Source organism: Ambystoma mexicanum, chromosome 13 (genome assembly GCF_040938575.1).
Source record: "Ambystoma mexicanum isolate Mex_15411 chromosome 13, UKY_AmexF1_1, whole genome shotgun sequence".
Taxonomy (NCBI): Eukaryota; Metazoa; Chordata; class Amphibia; order Caudata; family Ambystomatidae; genus Ambystoma; species Ambystoma mexicanum.
Window position 1 is genome coordinate 518,730,460 of NC_090938.1, and position 27,774 is coordinate 518,758,233.

The 27,774-nt window shown below is 47.1% G+C and overlaps 1 protein-coding gene across 3 annotated transcripts in view; it reads right to left on the reverse strand.

The window, feature by feature from the left end:
- BRCA1 (BRCA1 DNA repair associated) overlaps positions 1 to 27,774 on the reverse strand; it is a 560,494-nt gene that overhangs the window by 71,774 nt on the left and 460,946 nt on the right. For all 3 annotated transcript variants that reach the window (XM_069634200.1, XM_069634199.1, XM_069634201.1), the window contains exons 19-20: positions 4,064 to 4,147; positions 821 to 875 (exon numbers count right to left, since the gene is read on the reverse strand). In XM_069634200.1, coding sequence (XP_069490301.1) covers positions 821 to 875; positions 4,064 to 4,147 — 139 coding nt within the window. The remainder of the gene's footprint in view (positions 1 to 820; positions 876 to 4,063; positions 4,148 to 27,774) is intronic.

Sequence of the window (27,774 nt, forward strand, 5' to 3'; positions counted from 1 at the left end):
ACTGGAATTCAAACCTGTGTTGCTCTGCGTTCACTTGCTTCCAAGACAAACTCGTTGCTGCCGAGCTATCCTCGCGGACCAGCTAGACAAGAGAATGCAAACGAGCATGGTTCTGAGAACAATCAACCACAAGAAAAATTAAGAACCCTATATAATCTAACAAAACATAAGGAGAAGGAAAACCTAAATAGTCGGACATTCAGGTTCCGGTCTGGAAAAGGAGACTCCCACTGAAAGCACTAGGAAAGATAATTTGCACAATAAACTTACACGATACTGCCGCAGCCCAAACCGTGGCAATCTTCTTTAATGGACTAAAAAGGTATGAAAGGGAAAGGAGGCCTTAGCCTGTACTAACAATTGAAGCAGGTAATGTGCTTGCATATGTTGCGATTAAAGCTATGCAACAACTGTTTTCACTTTCAAGATACAGGAAAATGACAAGCGCCCAAAAAATCCTAACATACGGCCTAAACACAAAATGGATTGGTTAGAGCTCTTAATTGGTTGAATGCTCCAATTCAATTTCTAATGTTTTTTGTTTAAATAACCAGAGCTGTGATTTGGTCGTACAAGCAAAAGCAGAGTCCTCATTATAATTTAAAAGCACAGAACGACTGGCATATGTTTCGTTTCCACGATAATTGGAGTCATCAAAGTTGATATCACCGCAAAACAGAAAAAAAGGAAGACGAGATCATTAAAAATTTCTTTCTGCAGATGTTGGAGACAGATTTATTTTCGTTAATGCAATCTCATCCGAAAACAAACCCACGTTTTCTGCTACTTCGAGCCTGCTTTACTACAGTCATCATCTCACCTGTTGTCATATCTGTGAAAGATCCAGAACAGCAAATCTCAAAGTCCTTCCAGAGCTGGAAAAAAGAACAAAAAAGGACTGTTACGCTTAAATCGTAGCAATAACTCACAACGCAGTTCTTCAAAAAGCCAACATATCCAGAAATTAGAAAGAACTTGTACACAAAATGATTCCCCGATTTAAACAGTGGGCATCAATTTACCCGCCGTCTTTTCCAGACTGTCGTTGAGGCTGAATTATTTCCCCATTTTAACAGTTCAATACAACATTTCCTGCCAAGTGAGCTGGCTAATTTACCACTGAATTAAGGTCGGACATCCCTGCCTCAGAGTACATGACAAATGTAATGCTGATGGATTACACAGCAAAGATTCAAACCTTGGAAGGATGAGCGGAAAAATAATTTAAGAAACAAAGCAAATTCCCCCCAAAAAAGCATATACTGAGTGTCTCTCTCTCTCTACTGAATCCTACTGGATATTTCCCACCACCAGAGTAATAAATTGGTGCAACCACCGTGCAACATGCTGGCAGCCTTCAGGGTAGAGCTGCGACGCCTTCTGCTGGATGGCACTCAAATATGCTATATGCTATGGAAAAAAATATAAACCTCTGAGTGAATACTGCATCCTTTCAGCCGGTATAGTAGAAGGATCAAGGACTGAAGCAACCATTTACGCTGAGTGACAGCAAATAAATCAGAAAAGAACCCCTTTAATCACATACAACCTCTTATCTAAGATGGGGACTACTAACATTAACTCACAAACTCGCTGACATCACACATGTAATTGCAACCAATACCGCTACAGCGTACGCAAGAGTCTTGTGTGGAGGCTGCTAATCTATAAGGCGTTCAATGTCACTTCAATGAAACACTTCTATATGGGCGCGATATAAATAAACTATCATTTCATTCAATGGTCCAATAAAAAGCACATTTCGAGTTCAAGAAAATGAACTATGGGAGATCTGTTACCATCTCTGAAATTGCACTTTCTTTTCGTTTCTTTGAGGTACATTGGATGCAATGGGACTGGCCTACAGACTTGCCTAAGGGACTGGCCTAACAGCTGAACGCCCATGAGAAGAAGTCTTTGGTTATGTGCAAATACATCTGGCACGGGTACAAAAAGTGACCGGCATGCACAGTTGCATTAGCACCCTTGCAAATTACATCACGCATCCTCTAACACAACTGGGCAATTGCATTTGCGCTCCTACAAATATACTGTAATCCAGGCCCGGAAGAAGCATAATTGTGTAGGAAAATGTTTACTAACTAGAATTCTTTTTAAGTGGATTTTAAACATACCAACAGTGAAGTTCAATGGATTAGGCCGTTGCTTCTTTAGCAGTGAACAGCTCAACCATCCCGCCCCCACCCTCCCTCGGCTGTATTTTTTTCACAGGGTCAGCTCTTAGCTGGGAGACGCAACATTAATGCACACTTTGTGCAGCCAGGGACAGGTGCGCTCAAGCAGACCAGCGGGCTCAAGCCTACATGTCAATCATACGAGCTCAGCAGGATGGAATTCACGGACCAATTAAGGAAGGAATGGCAATGGCCAGCGAACACAACAGGACGCGGCCATGCTGAACAAATGGGTGCTTCGGCTCTTCACAGGCCACGCGCTGATGCGGCAGGTCAGGAGAGGCCACATTCACACGAGCAGAAATGGCGCCCTCACATTTCCAGAACTTCCTGCTGCACACCGAGGCCCTTGTTTTACACTTCTTGATGCCCGTCAACCCATCTCCCAATAAAAGATAAAAGATTTTTGCGAGGAGAGCCGGAAAGCCGGACATGACCGTTAAGTACAGCAGCTCTGAAAAGCGGTAGCCAGATCATTAAAAGGGAAAAGGGCCGACATTAAGATAGTGTGCTTTTCAATGTCCTGGCCCACCATCCATTCACAGCACAACAAAACTGGCACTTCACGGTTCCATCACTCAAGAGATGAGTTCTGTTTAACTCACATGCACAAACCATACAGGAAAAGAAACGTAAGGCAATTCCCACAACATTGATGACCCTTTTTATGCGACAGCACAGGAGACGTTGAAGGCTTAATTTTGCCGCATTTCCCACTGCTTGAATGCCCCTCATAAAAATGAATCGGGTGGCATCTAGGTTCCAACATGATGCAGACCGACAGGGTCTGCTCCATAACCATGCAGATTGCCTTCCATTTAACTACACCCATTGTGCTCTCTATGGCACCTCAAGACACCTTGGCAAAGCTAATCTTACACGCATGATCCTCACACCTGCACTGCTACTCTCTCCCAATCGTCCATTCCAGCACCCATCTTTCAACCAACTTCCCATGCCAAAGTGAGGTTACCATCGATATTGCTTAATTAACTGTTGATTAAAGCAGTCCTGAAGTGCCAAGGAACAACGCCTTGTAGTAAGTCAATTTCCCTTATATGATCAAAGAAACATGAAAAGATCTAGAATTTAAGATGCTACTGCTTGCAAAGATCGAAAACAGAGCCCTTTTTTAAACCTGGCTTTTATAGTTTAAGGATTTTGTAAAGCAGCTAGGAAAAGAAAACTCATGTATTAGGGCGCTTTATAAATAAAAAATGTATATACATTTTTTTTTTTAAAGTACAGTGGTTACGCACCGGGAGATTAAGGTAATGCACGGGAAAAGCATAACCTGACAAACTTCCCATTTTCCTATTCAGTGTACGTATGCCCTCAGTTGTCAACAGATCAGTTCAGTGGCTAATGCTTCTTAAAACCTCTGGTCATGTGTTAAGAGTAACTAGCTAGTATGATCTACTGGTCTTGAGGTGTATTAATCAACTACACCATCAGTGTATTTGGTGCACATCAAGGAACATGAAGTAGCTCAAAGAACTTACCTGGCACACTTTACTATCCACATCACTCAATATAAATGCATAAGTGGGTGGTGTACTGACGCTCTAGCTAGCCCAAGGCTCGTCTTCCTGCATAACCAACCTATCAGACCCCATCTCCCAGACTTTCAATTCGATTGAAAACATTTTTTTCCATAGGTTTAGTGGTAAATGCATAATAAAGCAGCACCTTTATTACGTGCTTTTTCCATAGCTCTGCAGATTCAGATAAAACAGAATTCCCATTTAAGCTCAGTAACTGAAGAATAGACCACAACCTGCCAGACAGCTTGGGTCCATCATACTGTGTGGGGTCTTACTGCATCCAGCAGTAAATCCTGGAATGAATGTCAGAAAAGGAGGCCATACCAGGTTTTCTGAAGATAGCCGGGCTCTCCGTGGACCTCCATGGGTTCGGCCATTGATAACATCTCCTCTCACTTCAAAATCTATCTGAAATACAATCCAGAAGACATCCTCTTTAATTTGTATAGGATAACAAAAAAACCTCCACAAAATTATAAACATCCACAAAAAACAGATCAGCACAGAAACGTTAAACTATTATAAGAAACAGGCATTTATTTCAAGTAGTTCAATGCTTTCGCATACATTAATGACCCCAATTTCTATCCCAGTTTACCAATCTGAATTGGGAGAGCGAGCAAGAAGAATTGTTCACTGATGAGCGCACTTGAAAGGTTTTTTTATAGGTCGTTGTAGCGATCAAATAGTCGGAAAAGGAGCACAGGATTGAAAGATGGAGTCCAATATGGGTCCCATCACTGAAACTTAATATTAGACTTGGATGAACCTCCAAACGTCTTGTTGAAGAAATAAAGTTCGTTTACGGTTGGGGTTGAGCCAATGTACCAAACGGGGATTATAATATCTGCAGGGCTGCAGTCAACCATTGCACTGATTTATACGTTCTCAAAGAGCGTTACCCTCATAGTGCATAGCATATATTGGGATCTACACAGTACTAAAGTAGAGTGGGAAGGAGTCTCAGGGTGGCTTAATGGCATACATCAAGGGCCAAACACAATGTGTTATTTGCTGCCTCTAACCTTAAAGTTTAGAAGTAATTCATGGATTTTAGACTTGAACTCAGTGTTCCAAAGTTCTGCTGGGGAGGATGTTTAGGGGTTGGACATCTCCCGGAGTGTAGTAAAGCGATCCTTTGTGCAGTTCGATACCCCTTTCCTCATGTCTCTTGCATTGTGTTGCATCTGCTTTGGTTACTTATTTGAACCATCAATGTTCCAAAATGCACCACTTTCTCCATTGGTTGCATCTTAGCGGTCATCTCAGGTTGCAGGCTTCCAATACTTTTTATGGAGCCGTTTAGTAAGTATTTCGGTGCAAAATGTTTCAAGGAGGGCCTTATGGTAAGCACTTGCCTTGCAGCAATTTACTAGCTTTGCATACACAGCTAAACTCTTCCAGACAATGCTCTGAGTGCCATTACATGGACGAGGTCGGCTTTGATCATTTCACGAAAATGCAGACAGTATAGCACATTTGAGAGGATGAGATTTTAGAGGCAACCATTCCTCCTCAAATCAGTTTCCATCATTATGTTGTCGAATGCGATATGCATGAAAGTAAAAATAAAGTGAGTCACCCTCTGTATGCATTGGTCCGTCAGAGCTTGGTGAAAGCCCAAGGTATTTACGGTCCCTACATTTTCTGTGAATTGCTTTTAATCAGGTCTATCCCCTCTACAGTTCAAATCACCCCTAAGTAGATTCTTTGAGCATAAGGTCAGCTAGTAGAAGCGTAGTCGCTTGATGCAGGCTGGTGGCACCAAGCTTCCCAGCTGCACGCCCCCTCAGATGGGAGCAGCGTTCTGCAGGTTTCTCGTCTCTACCGAGGTGCTCGGCGGATGAGAGGAGGGTTTGGCTGACTGCGGCTTCTCAGATGTGCTTCCCCTTCCTGCTGCAGCTCCACGGCCAAGTGGATCCTAATCCGGCTTTCGCTCTCGGCTCTTACCAGAGCTTTATGTTCGCCTCTTGAAATAAAAGGAAACATTGATTGCACACATACAATTGTAACTGCTGCAGGTCATAAACCACACCAGCCTGGCTTAAAGGGTCCTGCACATTATTACATTGATCAGTTCCCTAGGTACGCCATTAACAATGAGGGGCTATGAGAGCTGTATAGACAGATCCCTACTTGGGGTCTCCCTGTCCCCTAAAGGGCGTGGTTACCCTCAGTGGGATCCTGCTTGCTCTGCCCCCTACAGAGGGTATTGTGTACCAGGCTCACCTCTAGTACGAAAGGCGGTGGCTCCCCCCTTGGGGAGAAGGGACGAATTCCCTGGATTTGTCACACAGGATACAACATCAAGTACCGAATTTCCATTGGAAATGGTCTGTGTATTCTATAATTCGTTGAAAATGCACTGCATGGAGAGGCCCATGGCGAGGGTATGATAGGTATAATATATGTAGAGTAGCCACAGTTGTGCCTGTTCTATTTTCCTGTGAAAGTTAATTTACAGTACAACATCTCAGCTTGCTGGTTCAATCTTGACTAGGTCTGTCAGACCAAGTGATAAAGCAGCAGTTGAAGGTGAAAGGAAGGTAGGCACATGAGGACTTGCTGGCTGAAGCAGCCAAAGAGGGTGGAGGTGAGGAGCCAACAGGTCTGGTGCCTTAAAAATTAGTCTCAGTGTTTGACGTTAAAGAATTATTCTGATTTTTGAGTGTCTCCTGGCTCCAATTGCATACACATCATCATACATGGATAATCTGGTCTCATTTGCACAATGATCACAGTAACATCTTTTACTTTGGTTACTGACATTGAGGGTGATGTCGGGTTACTCAGACTACTCGCTCCGAAACATCACTGCGGATATACAGGAATGGAACAAGTTACTTACCTGTAACTATTGTTCTCCAGCAAGGGTCTGGCTGGGAATACTCGGTAAAAGAAAAAAGTTCAATTTTCACTTACAAAATTTCTCCTTTAAACCAATTACTGTCATCTGGGCCATACTGGCCCCATTCAATGACAGTCCTCTCCCTAAGCCCCTCCTTTGGCAGCCATCTTCAGATTTGGTAAACACGTAAAGTGGCAGTATGACCAAGAAGAGCTGCAGAGGGGTTGCAAGACCCATTCTGGAGAATAGTTACAGGTAAGTAACTTGTTCCTACTCCAACATGGGGTCTGGCATGGATTCACACGCTTATGAATAACGAATACATAGCAGTACAACATTGCACAACCACAGCAGGTGGCAAGGCTTAAAAGAAGCAATGACACTTACCCTTGGAACAGACTCCCCTCAAGCAAACAGGTTGCGTAGCACTGTTTGGCCGACTCTGGACTGCTCCCTGGAATCCCTGTCGACGCAGTAGAATTTCGTGAAGGTGCGAGTGGACCTCCACGTAGCAGCCCTGCAGATGTCGAGCAGTGGCACAAAACACAGGAACGCTGTCGTCATCGCAGCGATCGCTCTGGTAGAGTGGGTCTTTCGGACAGCCGGGCAGCAGTTGGTTAGCCAACCGATGATGGTGCGCGATACAGCCAGAGAGCCATCTTGAAATGGAAGTCTTGGACAAGGCCTTCCCACGGTTCCAATGACGAAAGTGCACGAACAGCTGTGAAGTCTTCCAAAAACACTTCATGCGTGTGGCGTAGAACTTCAGCGCAAGAGCAATGTCCAGCGAATGCAAGGCCCTTTCCTCTGGTGACAAAGGTTTCAGGAAAAAAACAGGTAGCACCAAAGGCTTGTTGAGGTGGAATTCCTGCAGAACCTTCGACATGAAAGAGGGGTGCGTATGTAGCACCACCCTCGATTCATGGAAAAGCAGGTATGGCTGTTTGCAGGATAGGGTGTGGATCTCACCTAACCTCATGGCACAGGTGATGGCCACTAGGAAAGCAGTCTACCACGAGAGGAACTTGAGCAGAGCCTGATGCAGAAGGTTTCAAAGGGGGCACCCATGAGCCTTGTCAGAACCACGTTGAGTTCCCACACTGGGGCTGGAGCCTTCACCGGCGGGAACAATCTGAGAAACTCCTTGACAAGTCGACTGGACCAAAGCGAAGATCTTCCTGGTGACCTGACGTAGCGGTGGAGAACCACCAGATGCACCTTGATTGAGGCATGTGCCAGTCTGGCCTTGGCCAAGGATAGCAACTACCCATCAAAGGGGTAATCTTCTGTGACCGGCACCACGTAGCGAAATGCTTCCACTTGTGACCATAGCACTTAAAGGTCGACGACATCCTGGCCTTTGCGAGGACCTCCCTGCAGTCTGCTGGCAACTCATATCCTCCAAACTCTAGGGCTGCAGGAGCCAAGCACTCAGGTTCAGGGATCCAGGGTCGTGATGTAGGATTGAGCCTCCTCCTCTGGTGAGAAGATCCGGAACCACTGGCAGCTTGGCCGGAGGCGACGCCGACAGGCTGAGAAGGTCTGGGCACCAAATCTGCCTCGGCCACGCCGGGGCGAGGAGTAGCATCCTGCATTGGCACTGAGTGTGTAGATGAATCATAGCAGGAGAGGCAATGGAGCAAACTCGTACAGAAACGGGCCTTCCCACAGGAAGGCTAAGGTGTCCGTCAGGCTCCTCGGTTGGAGGAATCTTCTGGCAAACCTCTGGCATTTGGAGGAGTTTGCCGCCGTCAGTAACAGATAGTTTTGGAGCCTGCCCCACTTGACGAAGATGCAGTCCACCTGGTCCTGCCGAAGTTCCCACTCGTGGCAGGAGCGCAACTCCCCCCTGAGGGAGTCTGCGATGGTGTTCTTAACTCCTGCTAGGTGAAGAGGAACGAGGAACATTTCTTGTCCGACGGCCCAGCGCCACAAGTCCTGCGCTTCCTTGGAGAGCACTGGGGATCGAGTGACCCCTCAACCCCCACCCCACCGTTTCCTGATGTAGATCATTGTGGTGGTGTTGTCCGTGATGATCCTCACCAACTTGCCCTTCAGAAACAGAAGGAATGACTGGAGTGCCCAGAATACTGCCTGTAGCTCCAGGGTGTTAATCTGGAGATCCTTCTCCTCCGGCAGCCACAGGCCTCTGGCATGCAGACGTCTGGTGTGAGCTGCCCAGCCTTCCAGGGAAACGTTCGTGGTGACCGTCTGCTGGTATGGTGGGTTTTGAAATCCCGGGCGATGTTGGAGGGGACGCCCCCCAGTTTATCGGCCGACAAAATTCGTCATCCAGTGAGATCTTGTCCGCGAAGCTTCCAGGAACCTGTATCCAGCAAGCATCCAGGAACTCCTTAAGAGGTTGCATCTGTAACCTGCTGAGTCGGACGAGTTAGATGCAGGACATCCTGCCAAGCAACGGCTTGATGGTTTGCACAGTGGCCGTCTTCATCGACAACAGCCGGTGCACCTTCCCTTGAATGGCCACTACCCTCTCCTCTGAGGGCGACAGCAGACTGTAGAGTCTGGCTCCTAGAGAAAACACGTTCTGTAATGGTATCAAGCAGGACTTTGGATAGTTGCTAGAGAATCCCAGATCAGTCAGTAGCTGGACTGTCGCCTCTGTGTGTCCGACGGCCAACTCCTGCGAGCGGGCCAGGATGAGCCAGTCGTCGAGGTATGGGTATACGTGTATACCCCGCAGAGGTAGATGGGCCGACACCGGTGCCAGGCATTTTGTGAAAACTCTGGGGGCTGACTTCAATCCGAAACGCAGGGCCTTTGTTACTCACCGGCAGGCGAGTGGTTCGGACAAGCGACCAGGAAGGTTGTACTGGATGTTGCTTGAAGAGCTCGAGATGGAGCCTCCTCTCTGTTGAGGGAATTAGCTCTTTTTGATGATATGACTCTCAGCTGCACTAAATTACAGACAGAGACCGATCATCCAAAAGAGCGGGGAGAACACACCGCCACGGACCCAGCTAAAAGAAAAAGACAATTGGTAAATATTTGGGAAGAGCAAAGATCACCACAAGAAAAAAGCCTCTCAAAAGCAGAAAGTACCTGGGTCGTCCACTCCCCTTATCATCGAAAAGGAACAGAAATGGAATTCCCCCTGTAAGTACAGAAAAGAGATTAACTTCTATTTAAGGATTCAGATAGGAATTAATAAAGAAAGTTAAAGGAAGTCTTACCAGAACAGGAATTGAAATAACCTAAACAATCCAGGTTAGAACAACGGAGGTACAAAACAATAAACAGGAAGGTTAGTAGGGATGCTATACCCGGGCGGCACGAGGGGCGCACTAGATACGGGTAGGTGCACACTTCTCAGCAAGGCGTCCCTGTGTGCACTTTCAGAAATGAGTCTTTGTGTATAATCAGCAAAGCGTCCTTGCGTACACTTGAGGGAGCAAATCCAAAACAACGGGATGGAGTCGGAATCCACAAAAGAACACTGGAATTGAAGAAGGAAACAGTACCCAGTACTTGGAGTCAGCTGGGAGGGTGAGGAAAACCACTTGAAGGCGGTGGAAGGTAATTCAGGACAGAAGGAAGGCAATCCAGTAAACAGGCAGCGAGATCCGATACACAGGCGGGCTAAGGATGGTACAGAATCAGGAAGTAAGCCATCCGTAGGACAGGCAAAAGTCCGGTACACAGGTAGGCAGAAGACAGTACAGAATCAGGAAATAAGCAAATCGTAGAGCAGGCAAAGGTCCGGTACACAGGAAGTCAAAAGAGTTTGAGAAGTCTCAAGGCAGTCCGTAATTGGAGAAACAGGAATTGGTATACGGGAAGGCAATGATTTGGAAGGCACAGAAGACGAAACTTCGGATGCCGGTTGCAACTTTAATCAGAAGCAGCGTCCTTCCCGCTGCAGTGCCTAATATACTCAGGAGGCGCAGTGCCGTAAGCCCGTCAGAGCTCACGTTCCGAATAGTCGGAACTACACGCAAAAAGTAGGTTTCCTGGGAGTTGTAGGCAAAGGCTGGGTTGTCGATACCTTTGATGTTGTTGAGCCCAATCTCCAGAGTAACCGCCACCAGAGAGAAGGGGCTGAGAAACGTCGGATACTGTGGCGAAGCGTCACGACTTTGGTAGGTACCTTGAAAGTGGTCTGTTTCACCTGGCGTGATGAGGAGGCGCGCGGGTCATTCAGACCCCGATGTGTGACAGCCTTGAACTGGTAGTGCTGGCCCTGCACTACAAAGCACAGAAACATTAAATATTTCTTGTGAATGGGGATGTGGAACTAGGCGTCCTCCAGGTCCAGCGAAGTCAAGAAGTCAACTTCCTCCAGTTGACCAAGCACGTGCTGCAACATGACCATCCGGAACTTTTGGGACTTTAAGTACTTGTTGAGACGTTGTAGGTCTAGGATGGGCCTCCAGCACCAGTCTTCTTTCTGACCAGAAAGTTTCTGGAATAGACTCCGGAGCCCTGGCATGGGCTATTTGGCTATTTTACTGCATTGGAGTACTCAGCAAAGAAGGAAACCACATGAGAGGGACCAGCTTGTTGGTGAAGTTCGGTTATTTCCCCACCACCCATTGCCAACCTGTGGCCATGCTAATTAATGACTTTCCTACGGGCTACCTGCCCCCACACTGCCCACAACACAACCTCCTGTGATCTGAGCTAGCTCTATTCAGCAGTAGCATCACACTGTAGCCTGTAGTGTAATTTCGAAGCAGTCCCACTACAATTTAATGGCTTAACTGCAAATGTAAATGAGCACATGTCTAATAAACATTTCATGAATCAAGTAGCTGAAGGCACACTTGGTTAAATCTGTTTCTTGTACGAATGTTCAGTTAACAACACGCACTGACAAAGCCAACAGTTTTAGCTTGTGCATAGGCATCATAAAGACATTTTCCAGATATTAGGTAATTGTACCATTTTCAAGCGGTCATCCTTTGGCCAGGTAGTAGTATGGCAGTGCCTGGTAAATACCTTTTGCTATGCACACACAAAGGTCAAAACTGGTGGCTTTACGAATGCTAGTCTAATTTACTCAAGACAGCGGTATGCCTAGTCAAAGATAGTTGGCATGCTAATAGTTCTATGGTATAATATCATAGCAATATTATCTCAGTTTGTAAATGAAGAGGTAATAATGAAGAGGTAAAAACAAAAAAAATGACATTGAAAGCAAATAGTAAAAAAAGTAATTTTACATGAAAAAAATGCTAAATATCTATGTATTTTAAAATATTTTCATAAAATGCAAATTGTGTAATGTTGGTTTAAGAATGGCCTATTGATTTGGCTGTACAAAGGGAATCTCTTCCATCAAACCCATCTAAACCAATCACAACCTTATTTGGACTTTTTTCTAGCGTTGAAGAGGGGGTCTGGGTGCAAACTTCGCAAACATCATTTCAACCCTTCTCTGCACTCCTCACCTGCTCTGAAACATACTACCGATCCCAGCCAGGAGTATTTTCCTTTTTATGATAAAAAAACATTAATTAATAAATAATAAAGTCGAGATTTGTTTTGCTTTCTTCGTTTTTCACTTGGTTCTTGTCAGTCTTCTTTTTCAGGATCATTCATTTTTCCAGAGTGACCTATCAAGGCACCATTCAAACCACTGGTCTTCTAAATGAAAATTCCTACTTTCTCGCCGGATCTCTAAGCAAGAGCATCTAGCAGTCCCGTTTATTTCATGCAACATGTCCACTGATCCCTGCAGTTCACATTCTGAAGCCTGTCCGTCTCTTGGCCCATCATCAATTTTCCACCGTGCCGCAAAGCGCTGAACAGTTTGCTGCGAGGCGACACACTCATAAACACACTGTGCAATAGCCGCAGCTACAAACTCTTCTCTTTTTCCATTCTTTTGCACTTGTCTCCAGGCAAGTGATCGATTGCCAATTAAATGGGCATGGTTCGAAAAGGCGAGGGCTTGAGAACACTTGGGAGACACGTCGCCATATCACTGTTTCTGTACTAGGACAGAAGCGCACCACACATGTCCAGAAAGTCCAACAATCCAAATGAGTTACTATAACCGCACTGGCAAGGCAATAATTCTCGCTTTTCAGACAGATTTCTCTCTTCATATAGTTTTAATAAACATGTATAGCAGAATTTCCTACAAACCATACATGGAATGGCAGTACCAGTTTATCTTTTCCCTAGGAAAAAATGACAAGTTAAATACTTTATTTCAGGAGTGTGCTTTGAGGTACTATATTGCTTAGGAGGAATCAAGTGGCTGATGGCACCCTTGGTTACTATGTGTTATCACATCATAACCCCCGTATTAGAGAATAGGCGTGTTTAATAACATTTGTGTGACTGCGATTGAGATTTCAGAATGGGCCAGTGGAAGTTTACTGTTGCACGAGTAGCCCTCCACCAATGCCAGTAAAACGCACTAAAACAATATACTTTATATACCAATAGTTATCTTCGCATACAGGTGGCTAGTGCAACCCATATAATCAAAAACTAATAAAAGTATGTAAATAATGTATGGGGGTTCTCGGTTATGAACGTTCTTCTCACTTGGCTTGTGTTCTTGAGACACTGAAAACATATCTGGCACAGTTACCCAGGAAGCTCAATTAACTGGTACAAGTCATTTCCTTGAATACAAGCACACAGGGTGGAAACCTGTTGGAAAAGCGAGCAAGAAGTGCCAGATAAACATTCCATATGGCAATGGGACCCTTAAATATAACCAGGATGCTTCATTATCTGGCATTTTCACACCATTATCTGCCATTTTACCATCAAGCATAGGCTACATTTGGTTAAACTGGCCTATTTTGTTATGCGACAATAAAGACTCCACAAGAACTGAAATCTTTTGCTGTAGTTTAGCTTCTTTTAATTGTGCGTACATTTATCTAGTAGTATAGGTTACTCACTTGTACTTTATTTTAATATTCCCTCTTCCTGTAGACAGGTGAAACATCCTCCACAGTACAGGTGCGGACTGAGAAATGTTGAAATTAAACAATTCCTGGGAAGCCCAAACACATGTGCTCCCCTACCTTGCCCAGGCTGCTCCCATCCGTTACTTTTCTCTCAGTGTAGTCAGGGTGCAGGTCTATGCAGACTTGAAAGCAGAGATACCAGGTAACAACCATAGAAAAGGGGTGCGACTAATCCAATGGTGTCATCTCTTCTTTGCCGGCAGTGACCTCTCCCCTATGTGGCCAGGGGCGGCAGCCGTTACCTGATCCTGCGGATGGGTATATGAGGGAGGATCACATTGGGGGGGGGGGGGGGGGGGGGAGGTAGCCATCGGGAGGGTGTCATGACATCAGGTGAAAAATGGTATCCCCTTTTTTCTTTTGAGGATACCCCTGCCATTACCCATGCCTTAATGGCATACTGTCACAACCTCCCCTCACCAACCTAGGAATGGTACTGAAAACACTTTGAAAAGATCTGTATACAAGTCCTTAAAATCTGACTTGCCTTTCAAGACGCCTGAAAACACCTTTAAAGACTCTGATATGATATGGTATTTGTAACGCGCCTATACACAAGTGTTTCAAGGCGCGACGAGGCAGGGAGGGAGGGAAACAAGGGGAAGACAGACAAACGATCCTACTAGGCCAGGTGTCATTCAGATCGCGCAAGTGCAGAGGTAGGGGGAAAAGGAGAAAGTGCAGGGGGAGGAGGTGGGGGGAAAGTGCAGTACACGGTAAGTAGCGTAATAAAATAATAAATAATAAATAAAAGGGCCAGCTGGTGGCAAGTGCGAGGTAAGTGTAGAGCAAGTGCTAGGAAGGGGGCTGTAGGGATACAGTGACAGTCCCACAGTGCAGGGGGAGCCAGGGAGGCAGTGCAAGTGGAGAGTGGCTGGGCCCTGGACCGAGGTCGCTGAGAGTGGCCAAGATGCAGGTTTAGTGCAGAATTTCAGTGGGGAGTTAAGCAGGTTTAGCAGGGGAGAGGGAGAGAAAAGGCAGAAGCGAAGAGGAAGGTTTTGAGGTGCTTCCGGAACCGGAGATGGTTCTCCTCAAGTTTCAGGGAGGCAGGAAGGCTGTTCCAGAGGGAGGCCCCTGCTGCGGAGAGAGATCTACCCCTAGCTCGTTGCTTCGAGAAGCGGCTGACCATGAGGGAGTTGGAGACGGATGAGCGAAGGGCTCGTGAAGGAAGATATTTAGGAAGAGAGAGTTGAAGGTATTTAGGCCCCAGGCCCCAGAAGGCCTTGTGGACAATGCAGAGGGTTTTGAACTTAATCCTCGCAGCCACTGGGAGCCAGTGAAGAGATTTCAGTCCTGGAGAGATACGGTCCCTGGGCTTGAGGCCAAGGACAAGTCTCGCAGTTCTGTTCTGGATAAGTTGCAGAGGGCGGAGAGTGGAGGCAGGCAGATTAAGATAGAGGCTGTTACAGTAGTCCAGCCTTGAGAGAACCAGGGCTCGGGAGACAGTGAGCTTCTGGGGGAAGGAGAGGAAGGGAAGAATACCTCTGAGGAGGTGCAGCTGGTAGTGTGACTTCTTAGAGACGTCAGATATATGAGGAGAGAAGGAGAGTGTGGAGTCGAAGATGACCCCGAGGTTTTTAGCCTTGCAGGTAGGGGCAGGAAGGGGGCCAAGGGAGGCCGGCCAGAGAGCTGCAGGGAAGGAGGGAGTGGGTGTGCCGATGAGTAGAATCTCAGTCTTACTGGCGTTAAGGCAGAGGTCATTGGCGGCACACCATTCCTGGATAGCAGACAGACAGTCGGAGATAAGGGAAGAAGAGGAGGAGGCCGAGGGTAGCCTGAAAATGAGCTGGGTATCGTCCGCATAGCACTGGAAGTGGGGGCAGAGAGCGGCGATGCGGTGGGCAAGGAGTGCCAGATACTGGTTGAAAAGCCAGGGAGAGAGGTTGGATCCCTGGGGAACACCACAGGTAGAGAAAAAGATGTCGGAGAGGAAGGAGCCCATTTGGACCTGGGAGAGTCGACCGGAAAGGAAAGAGGTCAGCCATGCCAGAGCCTGACCAGTGATACCCAGGTTATCACGGAGACGGTTGAGCAGGATGGCATGGTTGACAGTGTCAAAGGCAGAGGAGAGATCGAGCAGAATGAGAACACAGGGAGTGTTGGAATCGAGGTTCAGGAGCAGGTCCTCACGGATGTTCAGGAGAGCAGTTTCCGTGCTTCTGGCCGCTCTGAAGCCGGATTGATGGTCATGAAGATTACCAACATATTCAGCATGGAGGTTAAGCTGGGAGATGGCCAGTTTCTCCAGGAGCTTGCCCAGGAAGGGAGTAATGGAGATTGGGCGATAGTTGGCCGGGCAGGAGGGGTCGGAAGAGGGTTTCTTGAGGAGGGGGTGCACAAGGGAGTGCTTGAGGGGGGATGGGAAGACTCCAGAGGCGAATGAGTGGTTGCAAAAGTCAGCCAGGGCAGGAGCCAGGGAGTCGATGTGGTCCTTGATGGTTTTGGAGGAACAGGGGTGAACCTGTTTAGACGAGGCTTTCATAGATCGGACTTGTCTGGAAACCTCATCAGCAGAAAAAGGTGGAAAAGCAGAGAAGGGGGGCGGAGGGGCGGCTGCAAGAGAGCAAGAGGAAGAGCCGGGAAGAGAGGGAGGGATGTGAGAGGAGGAGAGCGAGGACAGGATGTCCTGAGTTTTTGAGATGAAGTGCGAGGCCAGTGCAGTGCAAAGGGCCTGGGAGGGGACAGGAGAGGTAGAGACTGCAGCAGGGTTGGCCAGCTCCTTGCAGATTTTAAAGAGTTCGGCCGAGTTGTTAGTGCATGCAAGTCCTCAAGAACTGACGTGCCTTTTAAGATCACAGAGAACCCTTTTTCAGGCTAGTTAACAGTTAACAGAAACAGACTACATTACCCTAAAAACGAAACTATGGTGACCACGAAGATGAGCAGAGTAATGAAGATCACCAAAAGCCAGGAGCACACGCTTCGTTGTAGTCAGTGCAGGAACAGTTCTGCTGCTGGGAGATTTAAACCGGCAGACCAGCTGACATGCAGTCACCGTCTGGAGAACGCTACTTCTTTTGGTGCCGACCGTGAGGCTGGTACAGTGCCCGTGGAGCCAACAGCTCACTGGGAAGGAAGAGGGGAGCAGACTGCAAGCAGGAGTATGCTGCGAGAATGCCATAAGCAAATGAAAGGCTTCTGGGCATTTGCAGGTACTGGAAGGCAGCCTCCACAACACTGAAGCCCAGAAAGACAGGCAGGAGCCACAAGAAGCAGAGGCGGCGAAAGGGAGCAAAACACAGACGGACCGCTATAAGTTTGCTGCGGGAGAATTAATATGGGCCAGCAAGAGCCAGTGAGCCCGCCCAAGGGAAGAAGGGGACACTGGGGCATATTGGCTACCCTGCCAAAACTAAATAACCGTAAATAAAGTATATGAGAGAGAACGACCAAATGAACATTTCTTAAAGAGGCAGAACAGAATAAGTATAAGAAACTGTCAAGTTTGTGAGTGTATGCAGTACACCTATAAGAGAAGCCCTGGCAGGATAGTTTACCATAGTCTGCCAGGTGGATTCAAGACAAGACAGAACAAATATAATAGACTATCAAGTTAAATGTGCACAGTGCACATATACTGGAAGGCCTGGCAGGAAAGGTATAACAGAAAGACTTCAGTCACAAGACTATATCTATGAAAGAAGCCCTGGCAGGAGAATGCACCAGGCAGGCTAAAACTGCTCAACTCATAGGAAGAGCACTTTTTGGCCAGTTTATAACTTTGAACCCCCACACCTCTGTCGGACAAACAAAGTACATGGCCCCGTCAGATTGATTCTGCAAAGTCTGGTTGGGTTTTGTGCAGAGGGGGCAAAATAATAGAGGGGGTGGTGGGTCCCAAAATGTGTGGTTTTTCCCATGAACACAATGGAAAATAAATTTTGCTCACACCTACAGCCCAAACCGCTGAATGGATTTTCAGCAAAAGGAGGGGCGGCTTCGTCCCGAAAGCTGGCTTTTGTAAATTTGGTGTAAATCCGTCCAGTAGTTCTTAAAATGGCCAAGAAGTACAGATATCCGGGTTTGGGCCGCGTACTCCCTTCCCTATTCGGTCCGCTGACAGGCCTCTGTTTGGTCCAGAGGGTGGCATGATGCCCATGGACATCCGACGCGCCCGCTGATTTGATGTTGAAAAGCATGAGGTAAGTCAGATTTTTGGAAACGCCCACCATGTTTAATTCAAAGACAGCAGCCACGGACATCGCGGTAAAACAGATTAAAAACACAACATTGCACTTGTCAAACTAATTAAATAATCTCTGGGGAGTTGAGGGGTGATGAGGATGGGATATGGCTTTAAAAAGCCAAAATTGGTGTTTTTCCAACTCTGACGTCCGAGAACAGTCTGCATTAGTCCTGTGATGTTCCGGGACATATATGCCAATTTCTGCATTACAAAGTTGGTGAAAAGCGGGCTTATAACTTTGGCGCCACAATGAAACTACATGAAATTGTGGAATCTCATTCTAGACCCGACTCTGAATGGTTTAGCAATGGTTCTGCAAAGTGTGGCGCTGTTTTGTCAGGTGGGAAAATTAGAGAGGCGGGCCCCAATATATTTTAAATGCTTATAAATGTGGTGCGTTTTGATGAATCTGCACACATTTTTGCAGAATGATTTTAGACCTAGATATGAATGCTTTTGCAAAGTTTGGTGGGATTTTGTCAAGAGCGGGCAAACTTAGAGTGGGGGTTCTCAACATTTTTGGATGACTTATAACTTTGTTGCCGTTTGATGAAGGTGGACAGATGTTTTCAGAATTATTATAGACCCAACCTTGAATGTTTGTGCAAAGTCTGAATGGATTTTGTCAAGTGGGGGCCAAGTTATATGACTATTTTATGTAGGTACATTTTGACACTTTTCAAAAAATAAATAATGGGCGGATTTGCAGAAAACTCGTGCAAGGAGTATTGGCAAGGACCTAAAAGCATGGTTTTGCAAACGTGTCCGTGTTTTATGTTTTGAAAAGTGTCATAATGTAGGTACAATAAATTGTGATATAACTTTGGTGACTGAGGTATAGCCTGTGGCCATGGACAGTGGCCAGATTGTCTGGGCCTAAGGCCATGACCTGGAAAATCTGGCTACTAGCCATGACCACAAGGGACCAGCAATGGGGTTAAAGTGGGCATGGCCACCAGGTGCCGGCTATGTGGTAAAGTTTTCCGAAATTGGGATAGGTTTGAATGGGAAAAGAAAACCTGCTCGTGGGTACAGGTTGAAGTGCTGGATGGGATTGCAGCAAATATGCACGAGCAGGGTCAGCAAGAACTTCAAAGCATGGTTTTGCAAATATATCCTGTGTTTTATTTTTTGGGAAAGTGGGAAAATGTAAGTACACAACACAATATAACATTGGTGACTGGGCAATGGGCCTGGCCGTCAGCAAGGAGAAATGTACTGTAATTTGGTTATTGGGGCATGCAGCATGGCCGAAGCAGTAGGATTGAATGGCGAAAAATATTCTGATTGCGGTTACAGCCCGTAGTGGTGGACTAGATTACAACATACTTGCATGACGAGCATTAGCAAGCTCCTGAAAGCATGTTTTTGGAAATATGTCTTGGGTTTTCTTGTTCCAGAATGTAAGTAGAAAAACGAGTGATATACATTTGGTGTCTGGTTAGTGGGCCTGGCCAAAAGCAAATTGTAATGTCTACTCCGATTTGCTTATTGGGGAAAGCGGCATGGCAGAAGCCCAGGCCCCATAGATTTGGAGACTGCCCATTGGCTACATTATTACGGTATAGTGGACACTGAGCTAGGATGGAGGGTAGGTGCAGTGAATAATAGGAGTCGTTTAGTTGGGCTGGGGTCATTGTTGAACCTTATGCCATAAGCAATTGAAAAATGATGTGTATCCCCAGCATGCGCTCCTGATAATGACAGACATAAGTATGTTTTGCCAAAAATATGATTCTTAAAGGAGGTTTATCGTTCTTTCATATATATGAGAAGAGGAATTATTAATAACTGGTATACAGTGATGTATCACCATGAAACATTTTCAATTATAAAAACCTATTAAATTGACAGAAAAAAAAGTTGTTAAAGGGATGTTGCGGTTAAGATGCATCCCACCCATTAGTTAGCCAGTGGTGCCCCCCCCCCCCCTTGGCATTTCCCTCCTTAGTTCTCATGAGCACTTGCCTGTCCATACTGCCCCTTCAATTAATGCTTTCCTCTCACTGCACAATACCCATGTGCATTTATAGGAGCACAGTGTACAATTTATTTTGTATTAGTAAGGGAAATGCAGATACAAAGGATTTGTAGAAGATTGTTAAGTGGCAGTTGGTGTGTGGAAGCTTAATATGGTCATATGGATACATGTACAGTGTTTGGAAGTGATTGGTGGATGTTTGAAAGCAAGTATTGAGGGAGAGCTACAAATATAACATTTTAAAGGGTAGCTGGGCTGCCCTTTGGGATGAGTGCACGTGCCATCTGGGTATTTTAATGATCCATGGCCTGGAAAGGGTACTGTGGAGACCGCGGATAGTCATTAAGGTCCATGGATTATGGTCCTTATTGTATGCTAGAGAAGTATTTGGGACAGAAAATTGTTTGTCCCTTTATATTTTTCTCTAGTATACAATTGTCCATTATTCCCATTAGCAGAACACAAAATGCTAATGGACATGTTGGAGAATCCTATTGAGTCTAACTACTTTACAGAGAAATGTAAAGTAGATGAGTCTAAGATTATTTTTCTTAGTTATATTTTTCCACTGTGAAAGGTAGATCCTAAAGGAAAACTTGTTTGGTTTTTTATTTTTGTTGTTGCAGGAGTGATCAGAAAGTAAGGTGGTGGAGGGAAATTAGGGAAGATGCACCAACCACAAATATGGCGGGGCAGGCGGACAGGGGAAGATGTTGAGCATGTTACATCTAAGGTAGGGGGCAGTGTTTCTCATACTCCTTGATTACAGCTTCAAAAGCACTTCGAAATTGCTCCCCCTTGCAGAGTGGTGTGTTCCAGTATACACAGAGTACTGTTGTCTTTGAAAGATATGGAACAGCCTCTTTTATCGCTTGCAAGGTAGCGGGTGGGATTTTGTCCCCCACAGAAGTCAGCTGTGTCGTTACAGAATTGGTTGAGGAAGAGGAGGAAGACAGCCGACTACTTGGTAAGAAAGGTACAAACTATCTAAGAGCATTGCAGTGGTTGGATTTGGAGTGGCGAATCATGGAGGTGGTCTCGTAGGAGCACTGTCCAGGTAGCCTGCAACTGGGTACATTACACTCCTTGCATTTCACTTGGGAATGTACCAAAGGCTAAAACTACCAAACAGTGGCAAACAACTGCCACACCCATGATTCTCTTTGGGTGGTACAGGTAGGCAATTCCTCTACCTCATCTTCTTGGTCCTCTTCATTGTCTTGGGAAGTACTGTGCTTTTTTTGTTGTGTAGTTCCTCCTGCTGGTGGTGGTGATGGGTCTTGGGGAGGAGAGATGGCAATAGCGGATGCCATTTTTAAGATAAATAGCAGTTTTTGCTAATGTTCTTCCAAGTATGTGCTGTGTGTGCTAGACTGTTAATGGATATTGAATGACAATAGGTGTAGGGGCTGTGAATGGGTACATTTTGAGCTTACAAGTTCCTAGATCAGCAGAAAATGCAGTTCCAAACTGTTAGCGAAGCACGGACCTGTTCGCGGACACATGTCGCACGCGTGGTCCCTTGCCACTGTCCAGAAAGTCCATGATGACGTCAGACGTTCGCGAACGTCGAACTGTGGAAAAAGTGTCTAGAAGGGTTAAAAAATGATGCTAGAAGGTGGGGAATGGCAGTGTTATAAGGTGAAACTATATTGGGGTAAGTATGATATTAGTAAGCTCTACTAAATTAGCGTGCACTGGTAAAAACCAATGAAATTCACTGTTAAAAGGGACGTTATGGTTACAAGTAAAACCGAAAACGCCCAGAAATTTGAAAGTTATGGTAAGCAACCATAACTCGCGCCACTACCGTGCACTGCTAAGACTTACACCCAGACATGAAAGATATCACAAATGTCATGGATGACATCACTGATTACATCACATCATTGAATTAATTTTAATAAACAGTCCCTACAAGTGGTTGAGTTTATAATGTTGGAAACAAAATGTTAGGGGCGATTGGGAGAACTATGATGAACTACTTAATGTATTCAAGAATGTGCCCATGTAAACAAATTATATTCTAGTGTTGTTGTTAGAGGAACCTAATCATTCATACATATAGGCAATGGCATGCACCACAGAAGTACAATATTGTTAATTTGTTAATTTCCGATAGTCCTGGGTCGTGAGGCAGGATTGCCCCTCCTTCCCTGGTGAGAAGATCTGGTACCACTGGCAGTTTGACCAGGGGTGACTGATGAGCTGAGAAGGTTTGAGTACCAAATCTGCCTCGGCCACACCGGGGCAATGAGCATCATCCTGCATCAGCAATGTTTGAGTTGATTGATTACTCGCTGCAGGAGAGGCAACAGCGGGAACGCGTACAGAAACGGGCCTTCCCACAGGAAGGAGAACGCGCCCCCCATGCTCCTTGGTTAGTGGAACCTGCTGGCAAACTTCTGGCACTTGGAGTTAGTCGCCATCACAAACTGATCAATCTGGGGCTTTCCCCACTTGACGAAGATGCCGTCCACCTGGTCCTGCCGAAGTTCCCACTTGTGGCAGGAGCGCAACTCCCTGCTGAGGGAGTCTTCAATAGTGTTCCTGAATCCTGCCATGTGAAAAGGGAGGAACATCTCTTGTCCGACAGCCCAGTGCCACAAGTCCAGCACCTCTTTGGAGAGCGCTGGGGATAGACTGCTCCTCTGCTTCCTGATGAAGAACATTGTGGCAGTGTTGGCCGTGAACATCCTCACCACCCTGCCCTACAGAGACGGAAGGAATGACTCTAGGTCCCAGAACACTGCCCGCAGCTCATCTTGCCACAGGCATGCAGACGTCCGGTGTGGGTTCCCCAGCCTTCCAGGGAAGCGTCTGTAGTGACCTTCTCCTGGTATGAGGGGTAGGGGGATATTGGAGCCCTGGGTGATGGAGTGAACGCCCCACCAGCGTATTGCCTGACGGAACTCCTCGTCGAGCGCGATCTTGTCCGCGAAGCTTCCGGACACCTGAATCCAGCGAGCGTCCAGGAACCCCTGAAGAGGTTGCATCCGTAACCTGCAGAGCTGCAAGACGACATGTTTATGTTTATTGAATTTATATAGCGCTTTCCGCCAAAGCGCTTTACAGATTAACAATAAGATACAACATTTTGAGAAGCTTATTACAAACGTGAAACAAACCAGAAGTACAGTATATGGAACAATTTACTCAAGGGGAGGGGAGGAGGAGGGAGGGGGGAGAGGGAAGGGGAAGGTAGAGGGTATGAGAATTAGGCTCGATGCTAGCAGGGTGGGAGACAGGGGGGGGGGGTTGGGGAGTCCCAGGTGGCCTCTTGCCCTCTAGGTGGCAGTGTCCAGTGAGGTCAGTGGAGGGGGGGTAGTAGGGGTTTGGGGAGGGGAGAGGGGGGTAAGGAGAGGGTCAGGGAGGGGAGTGGAGAAGAAGGGATTTCAGGGAGGAGCGGAAGGATGAGTAGGAGGAGGAGAAGCGGATGGAGAGGTAGAGAATTCCAGTGGAGGGGGGCCAGGAGTTGGAAGGAGTGGAAGCGCAAGGCGGCGCAAGGGGCAGGGGGTACTGTGAGAAGGTAGAGATCAGCAGACCGGAGCGAACGGGGGGATGGTAAAATGAGAGGAGGGAAGAGAGATAGGGGGGGAGAGGTCATGGAGAGATTTGTAGACAAGACAGAGGAATTGAAATTTCAGTTGCGAGAGGAAGGGAAGCCAGCCGAGTTGAGAGAGAGGCTGAGATAGAGTCACGAGGACCGAGAAGACAGAGTACGGATGGAGGAGTGGTAGATGGATTTTAGGGGAGTCAGGTGAGAGGCGGGGAGACCAAAAAGAAGAGGAGCAGTAGAAGAGGCGGGAGAAAATAAGGGAGGAAATTAGGAGTTTAGAAGCGTGTAAGGTGAGGGAAGAGCGGATCCTGCGGATGTTGAACAGGTGGTGCCGACAGGCGCGAGAGGTTAGGGAGATATGGTTAGAAAAGGAAAGAGGAGTCCAGGTGGAGGCCAAGATCGCGGGCGTGGGACGAGATGGGGAGATTGGAAGGGGGACAGTAGGTAAAAGGGGGGGATGGGGGGGGTAGTGTTAGGAGGAAAGAAAAGTACTTCCGTCTTGTCAGTGTTGAGGGAAAGAAAGTGGGAAGACATCCAGTTTTTTATGGCCCTGAGGCAGGAAGAAAGAGTGTGGTGGAGGTCAGCAGTGAAGGAAGAGAAGGAAAGGAAGAGTTGGGTGTCATCGGCTTAGAAGTGGTGAGAGATGCCGAAGGAAGAGATGACAGGGGCGAGAAGGGAGGTATACAGAGAGAAGAGAAAGGGTCCAAGTACGGAACCCTGAGGGACTCCGTAGCTCAGGGGGAGGCTGTCTGAGGTACGGCCACCCCAGGAGACCGTGAAAGATCGGTTGGAGAGTCAAGAGGAGAGCCAGGAGAGGACAGTGCCTTTGAAGCCAAAGGAGGACAGAGTGCTGAGAAGTAAGGGGTGGTCGACAGTGTCGAAAGCAGCAGAGAGGTCAAGGAGGATTAGAAGTGAGGATTGTTTGGCGTAGCGAGCAGAGAGGAGGGAATTAAGTACGTGAGTGAGGGCAGTCTCAGTGGAGTGTTTAGGGCGGAATCCAGACTGAGAGGGGAGGGGGGAGGGAGTGGGAGGAGGCGAAAGATGAGAGTTGAGAGTATGCTCGAGGATCTTAGAGATTGTCAGGTGGAAGCAGTAGCAGCCGCCCTGGATACTGGGAGAAAGGAGGGGGTTGGGGAAGAGTCCCGTCAAGTGCTGGCCATCAATGAAAAGACAAACTACAGATCCCAAAATGTCCCATGAAATACTGCATCAAGGGGGAGGCACACCGATGGGTAAAGAAAGGAAAAAGAGGAAAGGGAGAACCAGGTTTCCTTATGTTAAAACTGCCCGAACACAAACAAAGTGCAGGGTTAACCCACAGTGGACGGAGCAGGGAGGAGGTGGGGAATCTGAATCAGGTGTGTTAAAACCGTTGCTGAGAACACATGGGGCCGATTACGGGGGAGGGGCCGGACAAGGGTTAAATGCAACTCCAAGAGACTCAGGAGGCGTCTTATTTTTCAGGAGCAGCGCGTGGCGAGAGACGCCGCACCAGAGTGGAGTGAGACCAACCAAGAATACGAGTGGGCTTACTAGTAGTAAGCGGAAAGCTCACAGATTGACACCATACCCGGTCCAAGGCTCAACACCTTCCAGTGGAGAGAAACGGCCGCCTAAGAAGAAGGATTCGGAGTGGTGAAGTGTGTACTATTGACATTTTGTTAATTTCGTTTTCATGGCCGGCGGACAGGTTGAAGGGTGAAAGCCTGTAATCGCCTGCCTGTTATCTTGGAACTAATTAAGGCCTGCAGCGGAAGTTGCAAGTAAAGTAAGGCACAACGTCTGTGCCTATGAGGTGAAAAGAACCGTCATCAGTTGGCTGAATTTATTGATCTGTGACCAGTATTTGTTGTGCAATAAACCACTGTGAAAGAAAACCTTGCTTGTCTCCAGCTGACTACTTAACAGTGATGGCAGCGGTGGGATAGCAGAGGAACGCAAAATCACCAGCAGCATGGAAGCCGTGTTAAAAGCATTGGCTAAAGGCCAACAGCAACTACAGCAGTTGGTGCAAGTTCAAGGACATCAAGCCCAGGCGCACCGGCAGGCCCTACAACAGGCTCTACAAGTGCAAACAGCAGCTCAAGAACAGGGAAGAGAAGCATTGAGGATTCTGGGTGAATCAATGGCTAACCAACGGGCACATCCAGCTATTCCCCTACCGTACTTCAAAAATACCAGGCAGGGGATGACCCTAGTTATTTCTTTGTAAACCTTGAAAGAATAGCCCGAGCAGCACAATGGCCACAGGACAGATGGGCTTTCTTTTTGGCGCCCCTGCTTACTGGGGTAATGCAGGGAGCCTATCAGGCTGCCAATCCCTCAGGGGACACCCCATATGTGGACATCAAGAAATCAGTGTTGGAAAGGCTGGGGATGGATGAGGAGTCCTATAGGCTCCAGTTTCGTGAAACCAAACTGAAACCCGGAGAGAGCCCCAGGCAACTGTTCTACCGCGTACAGGATTTAGCGGGAAAAATGGCTACAACCCAACACAGCCACGATTGGACAGATTAAGGAAAAGGTAATGTTGGAACAATTCGACGCCCTGCCTAGTCCCATCCAAAGGTGGGTAAGGCAACATCACCACCTTACTCTGTCGGAAGCCATAGATGTGGCCACCGCCTATCAAAAAGCCGGAACACCCCGCACATTCACAACACTACCAGCGAGGCCCCCCCAACGAAACTCCTATTATGCGCAACAATTACAGGGGAGCAATCCAAGAACACAGGAATAGGCCAGACCCTAAGCCCAACAACGGAACCAGTGTCCTAAAGGGACAGGCACCCCAATGCTTCGAATGTGGGGAATGGGGCCATATAGCCCGGTTCTGTGCCAGAAAAACCAAGGCAGAACCAATGGACATTGGAACACTACAAGCTCCAGGATATCGGAAGAAACTGCCCTATGTGATAGAGGTAACGGTGGATGGACGTCCCCAACAAGCCATGATGGACAGCGGTAGCAGACAGACGGCCATACAACCGCATGTGAGTGAGCAAGATCCAGGAAAGGTGAGAACCATTGACATTAAATGTGTGCATGGGGACGTAAAAAGGTATCCTACGAAAGACATTGTGTTGGGGCTACAGGGACAAGAGATACCAGTAAAAGTAGCCATTATTCCAGCCATACCAGCCCCGGTACTAATAGGGACAGATATTCCAGAATTCGATAAATGGTTAAAGGAAGCTCCATTTGCCAAAACTGAGATCCGGGTACCAATAAGAAGGTGGAAACTCACAAAAAGCCAGAGAAAAAATATGGAAGAGAATAGGGGAAAAGGAATGGAAATTGCCCTCATAGACTGGCGAGTGGGAGACCATCTTCCCTCGTTCCGGACCGAAACCGGACTGGATGAAACCCTAAAAAGGGCCAGGGAACAAGCCCAAGCAATGAGTGGGACCCCAGTTACTACTCCATACTTCAAGGAAAACCAAGGGCTAATATATAGGGTGGCCAGAGGTTCCGATAATCAGGAGAGGGAGCCATTGCTGGTTCCCCAGTCATGCCAGAAAACTCTGATCCAACTGGCCCATGATCACACAACAGGGGGGCACTTAGCGGAAAACATGACGGTGAAAAGGGTGTTGCAGAATTTCTACTGGCCTGGAATATATGCGGAAATAGCCAGATATTGTCAAGAGTGTGCCATATGTCAAAAAACTACTCATCACATACCGGCTAGTGCACCTCTACAAAGAAGGGAATAGTTTCTTACCTGTAACTCCATTTCTCCAGCATTGGTATCTTTCATGGATTCACATGCTTTGAATATTCCCCGTCGTCAGGCTGGGAATCCCCGGTACATTATATAGACCCTTTCCCGTAGGAAAACTTTTTCGACGCTTATGCGTCCTATCCACCTCGTTTTGTATCATGCGTGCCCGTACCGTCAGGACGTCATGATATAAATACAGGCCCCGCCCCCGCGCTCCCTCAGATTTCGGCCCCCAAAGTAGTGGGGGAACCGGTTTGCATGTTCAGGGGAGGCAGGTGGGCGCATGTGAATCCATGAAAGATACCAATGCTGGAGAAATGGAGTTACAGGTAAGAAACTATTCCCTTCTCCAGCATTGGATCTTTCATGGATTCACATGCTTTGAATAGATGACATAGCAGTACCACCCCCAAGAGGAGGCGTGCATGCAAACCCATATACTTTCTTCGCAAAGGCCGTTCCCTATGATCATGTATACATCAGTAATTGTTAACATAGGAAACCGAACCACATACAGTCATAAATTCCACAGGATGCAACCCCTCAGCCGGGGCTTACCTTATTGGAATAGGTGTCGAAGCACCGCCTGTCCCATCCGGGTGTCTTCGGCATGTTGCTGCGACAGGCAGTAATGGCGGGTAAAGGTGTGTGTAGCCGCCCAGGTAGCCGCCATGCAGATGTCCCCTAGAGGGACTCCGGCCCACAGTGCCGTCGACGATGCCGCTGCTCTAGTTGAATGAGCTCTTGGCCGTCGTAGAAGAGACTTCCCTGTCCTGGAATGGTA